The sequence below is a fragment of the Micropterus dolomieu genome, linkage group LG05 (genome assembly GCF_021292245.1).
Source record: "Micropterus dolomieu isolate WLL.071019.BEF.003 ecotype Adirondacks linkage group LG05, ASM2129224v1, whole genome shotgun sequence".
Taxonomy (NCBI): Eukaryota; Metazoa; Chordata; class Actinopteri; order Centrarchiformes; family Centrarchidae; genus Micropterus; species Micropterus dolomieu.
Genome location: NC_060154.1, coordinates 32,753,051 through 32,763,569, shown reverse-complemented (window position 1 = coordinate 32,763,569; position 10,519 = coordinate 32,753,051). Strand labels below are relative to the sequence as shown.

The 10,519-nt window shown below is 37.3% G+C and overlaps 2 protein-coding genes across 2 annotated transcripts in view; one reads left to right on the top strand and one right to left on the bottom strand.

The window, feature by feature from the left end:
- Positions 1-2,783, top strand: part of sass6 (SAS-6 centriolar assembly protein) — a 26,337-nt gene extending 23,554 nt beyond the window's left edge. The window contains exons 12-15 of the mRNA XM_046050087.1: positions 1,175-1,284; positions 1,587-1,687; positions 1,880-1,971; positions 2,447-2,783. Coding sequence (XP_045906043.1) covers positions 1,175-1,284; positions 1,587-1,687; positions 1,880-1,971; positions 2,447-2,499 — 356 coding nt within the window. The 3' untranslated portion in view covers positions 2,500-2,783. The remainder of the gene's footprint in view (positions 1-1,174; positions 1,285-1,586; positions 1,688-1,879; positions 1,972-2,446) is intronic.
- A 235-nt stretch (positions 2,784-3,018) lies between these two features.
- Positions 3,019-10,519, bottom strand: part of ahsg1 (alpha-2-HS-glycoprotein 1) — an 11,057-nt gene continuing 3,556 nt past the window's right edge. The window contains exons 2-7 of the mRNA XM_046050086.1: positions 8,432-8,542; positions 8,183-8,267; positions 7,295-7,464; positions 6,907-7,023; positions 4,021-4,098; positions 3,019-3,603 (exon numbers count right to left, since the gene is read on the bottom strand). Coding sequence (XP_045906042.1) covers positions 3,145-3,603; positions 4,021-4,098; positions 6,907-7,023; positions 7,295-7,464; positions 8,183-8,267; positions 8,432-8,542 — 1,020 coding nt within the window. The 3' untranslated portion in view covers positions 3,019-3,144. The remainder of the gene's footprint in view (positions 3,604-4,020; positions 4,099-6,906; positions 7,024-7,294; positions 7,465-8,182; positions 8,268-8,431; positions 8,543-10,519) is intronic.

The following is a 10,519-nucleotide window of genomic DNA, read 5'->3' as shown; positions in this document are numbered from 1 at the left end:
CATTTTTGAATGAGTTTTGTTTCACAATCCTCTCCAGGGTGCGGTTATCCCTATTGCTTGTACACTTTTTTCTACCACATCTTTTCCTTCCCTTCGCCTCTCTATTAATGTGCTTGGACACAGAGCTCTGTGAACAGCCAGCCTCTTTAGCAATGACCTTTTGTGTCTTGCCCTCCTTGTGCAAGGTGTCAATGGTCGTCTTTTGGGCAGCTGTCAAGTCAGCAGTCTTCCCCATGATTGTGTAGCCTACAGAACTAGACTGAGAGACCATTTAAAGGCCTTTGCAGGTGTTTGGAGTTAATTAACTGATTAGAGTGTGACACCAGGTGTGTTCAATATTGAACCTTTTCACAATATTCTAATTTTCTGAGATACTGATTTTGGGGTTTTCGTTAGTTGTCAGTTATAATCATCAAAATTAAAAGGAATGAACACTTGAAATATATCAGTCTGTGTGGAATGAATGTATACATTATACAAGTTTCACTTTTTGAATGGCATTACTGAAATAAATCAACTTTTTGATGATATTCTAATTATATGACCAGCATCTGTATATAGCAATTGTAAGTCGCTTTGGATAAAAGCGTCAGCTAAATGAATAAATGTAAATGATACATCCTGGCTCCCCTACTCTTACTACACTTTTGTCTGTACAGCAGCATGTGCATACTTGACAGTTTTAAACAGTGTTTTTTGACAGTTTGATACCCATCCTTAACACCAATACAGTTTTGTGATGCTCACAACATTAATAAATTAGAATTTATTTATTTTATATATAAAACAAATTACATCACAATACCACAAACTTCACCTTCAGTAGTTCTCATAAGGATTGTTTCTTCAAGACAAAGTAGTTCCAATGAAAATGATTGACAAGAAGCATGTAACCAGCTTACTTGTGGGCAATCTGTTGTATTATAATAATATAATATAAATGCCTGTTCAAGAAAAATGGATATTCGGCTAAAAACAATGTCAGTAGAAGGAAGAGACGGTTTTAAACAAAATAGCTATGTCAAGACAGTGAATTGCAGTGGTGAATAATTCACAACATTAAACATCACACTGATAAGTTATCTAAAAGTAAGAGGATCAAAGCACCATGTCAGTTTGTTTTACCAGTTTTTAATGCCTCTCTCCTCTTCTATTGTATTTTTTTTTACCACAGTTATAAGTTGGCTTAACAAGCAGCTAAATGAAAAGCAGATGCCCAGAGATCCACTGTCTCCTAAACCTTTTGAGAATCCTTCAGTTTTATCCACAACAACAGGAATGAAGGTAGGAAATACCTCCTGGCTGTGATTACAGCCATACCAAGGCCATTAGCCCTTTCCTGGCTTTAACCTTTCTACATACACACTATTGTAAACATTAACAACACTTTTATACTTTACATCAAATATAGAAAGCAACTGTCTTTAACTTGATTAGGCTAAAATAATGTTCACTTATGTCACAGTTTTTGGTGGTAATGTTAAAGCCTCATGCCTTACTTGAAAAACAAGATTTTACCTACAATTTATACCTTTTATCAACTATTACCTCTGAGACCAGTTAAAGGTATCCATGTTTTGTTCCAGGCACAGTTTTATCCTCAGACAGGCAAACCTGCTGTATCTCCTGTGGCGGCTGATATCACTCCTGCTGAACAGCGAGCAGCGCAGCCAGCTAACAGACAGATGTGAGTTTGGATAATTGCATCGGATAAGTATATTCTGAATTTATTCCGCACAGTATACAGGTGTTTATACTGTGTGGTACGTTATGTCTAAAGAGGCATCTGACTCTGTTTACATTTTCTTATGCTGAAATGTGTTTTTCACCTGTTATATTGTGACAAAATAAATCTACCTACCTACTTTCTTGTCCTCAGTGGAGACTCCGCAGGTCTGGATTCTAAGTACTTTGACAGAAAAGATGATAGCATCCCGATCTACGGCCTGTCGTCTAATCTGCTTCACAAAGGTAAGGTAAAATGCAACGAATATTCACATTAGCCTTCTTATCTGTAAAGAGGATAATTCTCATAAATTGGAAAATTCATAAACCGGACTGTTTTAACAAATACAACTGGCTGAAAGACTTCCTGGACTCATTATGGATGGAGAATGCAGCCTCAAACCTCAAGGATTATGATAATAGACTAGGTGTCCCATGGACTATCATTAGAGAATATATGAACAATAATGCAATAATGACTTAACTTTGGAAACTGCTTTGGCACTATTATTATTATTCTCAATGTTAATCTGTACCAATACCCCCCCACCCTTTACCTTTGTTTTGTCCTGCCCTTAAATAAAAACTATAAATAAAAAACAAAACAAAGGTAAAACCGCTCATCATTTAGAGCACTGCATGGACTACAAGCTTGAGAATATTCAGTATAAACAGTAAATACTACACAATATTTATTTCCATTTTCTTTTTTTCTTTTCAGAGTTCCCTCAGCGAACAAAGCCCTCCATGGCCTCTGCGTACTTCTCTGCATAAAGCAGAACCCAGCTACATATAAGGATCAGCAAACAGAAAGTTTATTCCAGCTTCATCTTCCGCTTTATGTGTGTTAGCTCCTGTACAAAACTGTTACTGATAAATAAATGTTATTAAAAAGCTATTGTTATTTTTATGGGTGCTAATGGTCTTAAATGTCTATTTTCTATTTTGTGGTTCAAGTAAATGCTGTCTGTATGCTGATCATGGAGAATGTATAAAGTCTTCAAATTAAAATGATTCACTTTTTTCTTAATACAGTAAATTGTGTTTGCCATCGTTAAGTGTTTATCTTGTTTTTATTTTCTGTTGGATTTCAGTTATGACGTGTAGTCTTTATAAAAAAGCTTTTCCAATTGGTGTTCACAGTAATTTCAGAGTATTTACTGTATAACTTTAAGCCCTCATCAAATGTAAAAATGTGTAAATACTAGTGCTGTTTGGTGTTTGTCAAGTTTATGATTTCTTTCGGTAGTCAGCACATGGCAGATCAATGGAAGTACTTTGCATCACAAATAATGACACTTTAATGGTTTATTTTACATGTTCTGTTGTATGTTGTAAGAACTTTAGCACGTCTTACATACATTAGAGACTATTAAGAGAAGTCTTCAGAACAGTAACAAACACTTATGTTTCCTTATCTCAGGACTGGCTCAGTTTTGGATCTGGGTTGGTTTCAGGGTGAGGCCAGGGGCAAATGGGGTGGAGAGCTGGGTCAAAATTGGTCCGGAATCCATGGCAGGAAAGGAAGGGTTTGAGGCGGTGGTAGGAATTGAAAGGGGGTCCATCTTTCCTGTCTTGTCTTTGACCGGCATCATGGGGAGGGGGTCCACGGCCGCCAGCGTGGGGAGGGGGTCCACGACTGCTAGCATCAGGGTGGCGTCCATGACTGCTAGTGTTGCGATGGTGTCCGTGACCACCAGCATGTTGATGGTGCTCATGGCTGCTAGCATTGGGACGGTGTCCGTGACCGTGAGTATGGGGATGGTGTCCGTGACCGTGAGTATGGGGATGGTGTCCGTGACCGCCAGCATGTGAGGGGCGACCACGATGCCTACATTCACCTGGGCCCTGTTCACCAGGGCCAAGGGTAGTACTGTTCTGTTTAGAATAAATCCAACAGAGAGTTAGTTGAAGTGTATTTCTGCAAGTTATACCTGTAAATGTAAATGCTCCGTATAGCACCTTTCTAGTCTTTTCGACCACTCAAAGCGCTTTTACACTACATCCACCAGTCATACACTGAGTGCTCAAACGGAAATTAACATTCACACCGCCAGGGGCAATTCAGGGTTCAGTATCTTGCCCAAGGACAATTCAACAAGCAACCAGGGGGAGCCAGGGATTGAACCACCAACCTTCCGATTAACGGATTTATTTTTATAATTATTGGTACAAAATAATTACTGAGTAAAAGAAGACACTCCACAAGAAGAACTGGAGTTTTGGAGAGAGAACTATATGAATTGCAGCATAAAGTAGAATATGAGTACATGTATGTTTAGATTGTGGACTCACCGATGGGGGATAGAATTCACACTCAACAGACTGGAGTCCGTCTGTACTGGAATAAGATGAACTGCAAACAGCATGATGCTTCAGCGAGAGAAGGGAAGCAAACACAGAGCAAATAGGAAATTGAGTGACCAATAGTGAATGAAATATAGAACATCACAACCAAAGTTGCATTGTTACCATCCTTGAACACAATGGACTGCCTGGCTCTGACCCAGTCTGTGTACAGTCCTGGATGCTAGCTGATAAAAGGATGGAATAATGGAAACCCAGACATTTTAGTTGTTCGGACGTTCTTGAAATTTGTTATGGGAATTTTGAAGTATGTTCTTAAAGGGTTATAGAGGTTTTAAGTTTGTATTTTATGAATCTGTCTTCTGTATCCACCTTGTTATCGACACATCCCACGTGTAGACTTAAACCAAGTGAACCAGTGAACTGATCGTTCTCACAAGTACTGTGTGTGTATCCAAAGACTGAAATACTATATATTATTTCTCTGTGCCAATGAGCTCCATTGTTGTCCAAAAACCATTAAACACATCAGTGCTGTTGCACTAGGTGACATGTCTCTTCATTACCATAAACACACACACTGTCCTTTATGTTAACTGAATCCCACATACACTATCCTGCTGTCTGAAATACTAGAGCACCAAATGTGAAATAAGTCACCATTTCCTTCTAATTTGCTACACACACTTGTTATTGTTACTTGTTGATGTTGCAGTGTTTATAGTTTATGTAGTTCTATCTTATTTGTATTTTGTAACTGTAAGTCTACATTTAGTAGTATTTTCTATATTATTTTGAGGGATCCAAGCTGCAAAGGTGCTGGAGCCCTATTGGGTTCCTTCTTTCTTTCTTTCTTATTTTTCTCCAGTAAAAGTGTTTGGGCAGCAAAAACTGCTGGACAAAAACTCGCCTAATTGGCAGGTGGGTTGCAAATTCCACTGACTACTCATTAAAAGAAACCATAGACCTCATGGTGGAGCTAAAAAAATCAACTAAATTTTTGCAATTATCTCGAAAACCGCTTTGGTTTTTTTGTATCATCTAGCGCTGATCAAAAGATATAAAAAGAATTTTGATGTTTTATTTTTCAGAAATTTTTACTTTTGTGTGTTTACTTACAATTTTACATAAATGCCTGTAAATTTTTAGCTATTGTAACCAAACTTCTGTTCAGATGCTTGGTCCAAGCTTCGCTGAACAGTCCTGGGATGTTCTTCCGCAAGGGTCACTACACATACAAAAGGGTTATACCTTGTAATTTGCTGTATAGATTCGCACAAAATTCGGTTTGTACGATCTAGGGTCACTACTCAGTTGATGCATAAAATTTGGTAATTATTGCTTGGCTTATTACAACAAATGTAAATTTCTAGACATTTCTTATTCCAAACTTCAAAAAATCTAAGAAAATCACCTGTGCGTTCTACAGTGCTGATTTTTTCAGCACATCTAATGATATTTGACAAATGTTGGCTTCACTGCAACCTATGGTCAATTCAGAAGTCAGTGATGTTCAGTATCTTGCTATAACTTGTACAGTATGCACAACATTTTCTTTTCTGCTCTCTGTTGGATCAAACACCATCAAAATAATGGACAACACACTTAAAACCAGCAGAATGATATGTGTTTGTTATTTTCAGAATTTTATCAACAACATTTTGATTGTTGTAGACTTTAAAGTTTAACCTGACAAAAATATCAGGCACATGTGAGGTCACTGCCTCTACCTGTGAGAAGATGTGTAGGCATAAACTCTCACCAGTAGCTCAGTCAGTCAGTCCACTACTTTAGGTAGCTGAAGTTCCAGAGTTCAAATCCCCTGATGACCAAGTCTGATTTGCCAACACTTGAGATGTTCATATAATAGTGATTTGAAGTTTTCCTATTTTATTTCGATCCTGTGACACATTTTTCTCTGCTAAAAAGTGTTTGCAATAAAAGTGCAGCATTAACCTTAAAACTTGGAAGCACAAAATTTTGCACGTAGGTTGAACATTTCAGTCACTGGTCAGGTCCATATAGTGACAATCTCTGATATCAAGGTCATGGTGTAAAAATCAAGTTTGCGTTTCAGTTATTATTTTAATAAAGGCTTGGCTTCAAGTCTAAATTCTTTCATCACTTTAATCTCTTAAGTCATCTGCATCAGGTCTTGCTTGGTACACGATCATTGCCGCTTGCGACCATAATTCTATTTATATTTTTATTTTTATAGCACTTCTTCTGTGAAAACCTCTTAAACCCAGCCAGATTGCCCACTTTAGCTGCTTCTAAGCTGCTTATATCGTTACAAATATAAATGTTTAAACGTATGATCAATGTGTCAGTATGGACATCTCCACAAGTCAATTGTTAAGTTCATTTAACGGAAACAACAAGCCCCAAAGTCTAATTCTTATAGATTTATCGGTGAAACCAGCATGGTACAAGAAATGGGGGAAAAAAGTGCCGACTTCCGTTACCTTTGAAGCGCTCGTTAAGTCCAAATGTGTCCGTTCCTTGATTATTTATATTCCTATTCACAATACAATATGATTTTCACAATATAACAAGTTATAGAGTGAAATTATGACGTGTGTTTGATATTATCAATTTTTTAAAATTTTTAACAGTAATATTCTGTTCAAAATAAATACACTGTTTCATAGTAACCTATTTCAGTCTTGTGCAAGAGGAATTAAAGGCCTGTCCCATATGGACACCTGTCCCAAATCTAGGCAGGGTCACTTCAGTGATTTTAGCAAATAAAAGCCCGGCTATCAATCAAAGTTTTATGGTACATATTATAATTTATCTTAAATTCAACACATAACATGTCAAATTGTGGCTCTGAATGTTTCCTAAACTTCTGTATGTATGAGTTGTACTTACAGCTCTGTCAGGACAGAGGGGTTTGCATGCCTCAGGAATGATTCTCGATCCCATTGGGCAATGAGTCTCCACAAGGGCAAACTCAGCAAAGTAACTCATCCCTGTCGCCATCATGTACTGAGAGACAAGAAGAAAGAGAGCACATTGGGAAAAAGAAGGTAAGGTGCAGGGTGTAAAGGGAAGGGATGCAGATGTGCTACTGATGTTATTATTATTATTTTAATGTGAGATTATAGACACACGTTACTGAGCAGTTTTAATTCACAACTACAGGTACAAACATTCATACACTGTTTGATCATGTACCCTGTCTCTGTCTGTGATAATCACACAAAAAAGAAGAAACTTTCATGCCCGAACGTGTGTGTGTGAGAGAGATTATCTTTACCGCAGAGCTTATCCGTCCCACTTCCTGCAGGATGTAGTAGCGCTGGTTGGTGGTGTTCTGGTTGAATTTTTTCACACCTTCATTAACAGACTTGATACCTTCAGGGCTGTCAAGTGAGATCAGCATGGGACAGTCTGGGCAGATCATCATCATCTCCATGTTCGTTTTTACTACACACAGAGTTATTGTTATGAATGAGCCTGCTTTATGAGGGTTCCACAGCAATGTGAACAATGACAGTAGCATTTAAAAGGTTTCTCATCATCATCTTATTTAAACTCAACTCAAAACAACAAATATAGCATTCTCAGAGACTTGAATCATGACTGTGCACTAGAACTTTGCTTAAAAAAGATCATATTGAATTCAAAGGTCTCCTGGAGTTCCAAAAAATGAATGTGGGAGTATTTAGGTACACTATTGGTAAATAAAACTTAAATCTTATCATCTTTACCTGCAACAGACTCTCTCTCTCTCTCTCTCTCTCTCTCTCTCTCTCTCTCTGAATTCAACTTAATATGTGTTATTGGCATGCTTGTTTAGGTAAACAATGCTGCCAGAGCAGAAAGTCACATATATGCAATAAGTATCTCTCTCTCTCGCTCTCTCTCTCTCTCTCTTTCTCTCTCTCTCTCTCTCTCTTTCTCTCTCTCTCTCTCTCTCTCTCTCTGGTTTTATTGGAAACGTTGCTACTACTAAATATACACTATTGTTTTGTGCAATGAGCCATCTACTAGCCAGTGTTTATTATGTATGAATACGTCCATGATGAAATGAGATGGGAGGCAGGCTCTGGAGGTTTTGCTGAATTTTTAGGGGGCATCAAGCTTCCAAAGTTTGGGAAGCTCTAAACTATAGGGTTAGATACGTAACAGGAGTGAAGCCCACCTTGTCGCGTGTCACAGTCATATTTGGTGACTTTGGCATCACTATTTTTTACAGTCATCATTACGGTGCAGTTGGCCATCACCTCCTACAGGGAAACAGACACATTTTACAAATTTTACTCTAGATGCCTCACATCTCCATTACAGAAAAGATGTCAAAATCAGTGTGCCCACCTTCCAGCTGCATATGAGTTAGAAGTAGGACTAATAAAGGGGAACTGGAGTAAACAATGGTTTGATTAGCATTTACCCGCTCATCCACTCTACGGAGCTCACAATCCTCAAAGTGTTGAGGGTTAACAACATGGCATTTTGTCTCCAGAAGGTCCAACAGCAACTCAACGTTACAGCCATTGTCAGCCTGGAAACAACAAAGTAAAGCGTAGATCACAATTACTGAGGTATTATGAAGTTATTAATGTCCCTACACCTCCCTAACACGGTAGCCCATCTTGTTTTTCTTGTCATGAAAAGCACTATTGAAAAAAGAAATTTAACATGTATTGGAAGTAAAGCCTGACTAATACATTGCTATGTCTTAGTATTAATATAATCAGCATATATATCAACCAAAAAGAGGCTACAATACAGGAATGTCAAAATTATGTTTGAGAAACATTTAAAAAACGTTTTGTCTACCATAGAGCACTGACAGTTCAGTTTTACACAATAGAAGAACCTACTCACTTTGTCACAATTGTTAAACCAAAATCTAATTTAAAAAGTTTGTTTATTTTGTGTTAGTGTTTAAAAAATAAACATTTTTATATTTTGACAATGATTGAATGAAATAATTATATGAATGGATGAACTGATCCAATATATTGTCTGAGGGATTTCTTTGTAGCTGTCAAACAAGAAAAACTCATTTATGTTCTTATGATCTAAAAATGGCTAATCTACAAAATGTTTTTTTTTTAACTATTTTGTGGATTTCTGACTTTTCATGGTGATGTGTTTATACAGAAAGTGGGCGCTGCATGCACTTTGCAGGAGTGTGAAAAGTGGAAAACTTTCAGACATTTTATTGATTTCTGAGGTGTATCTGTGTTTGTGTAGCCTGTGTAATAATCATATAGGCATCATTATTAGAAATGTTCTGAGTTATAAGCTACAGTAGGCTAAGCACTGTAATGATAATGAATCAACAACACCTGGGGAAGTATCAACTTCACTGTTAAAAAAGAGTAGTGACATTTAGTTTTGTGTTACACACAATATTTGCTTATACCCAGAAGATTTATATATTTACAAAATAATTTCCACACTTTGCCTAGTTTACACAGTCATTCCTAGTGTGGATCTGCATGTGATCATGATGCTGCCAATTGACTCCCTCCACCACTGATGCAGGTAAGGATGAGCAGTACTGGGGTTAAGGCGATCAAAGACGCTGGGTGTCAAAGAGTCAATTGGGGAAACATTAGCTCCACAGTATCAAAGTATAACTGACCAAATCCTTGCTCTCATGAGGTGTGCATACTACAGTTCAGGTTGTGCATGTGCATGGCAGACAAACGGCACATAACAAAATAACCAAAAAAATTTTTGTTTATTTGAAAACAGTTTTAAACACAAAGATAATTCTTATTTGTTTTATAGTTTTCCAGACTGAATTAAATAATTTAGTGAATGGATGAACACTGACAAAACAACATAACCACATAAGCGTTTTCTAAATCTTAAAGGACTTGTACAGCTACACAGTTGATCAGCATGAAATTGGGTGCTGCTGTGGAAAGTAGCCTACTCAGGCTTGAGGGCTAAATTATTAAAGACGGCAGTATTGATAAGCTCAGACGTTACTGGTTCTTTAATCAGTACTTTTTAAGGGTTAGTGTAATTTGTTACCACGCTGAAGAAAGCTATATTTTAATCTGCTCTGTCTGCAGTCTCTCATCCTCTACGTTTTACACAGCACAGCACACTAGTGCGGTTAACAGCAATGTCTCAGACAAGCTAAAATTAAAGTTTTCTGTCTGTTTAGGGTAGTTTGACATTTCTTAATGCTGGACATGCTGGCTGAGACAAACCAGCTGCTCCTTTCTCTACAAGAGGAACCTGTAGGCAGTGAATCACAGTAGCAATTATAGCTATTGTTATATTTGAAACATTAATTTCTAATCCTGTTCTGTATTAATTCTTTTTTAATACTGTTTAAAAAAAACCCAATTATTTAGTAAAAGTTACATAAAAGTAAAAAGGAGTATCGGTAAGAGTAGTAAGAAGAAATAAGAAAGATCAGAAGTTTAAAAAAGTACTGATAATAAAGAAAAGACAGACGGGAAAAGGAGGACCAGAAGAAACTAGTGAAGTGGGAAAGTACTGTAGGACTGAA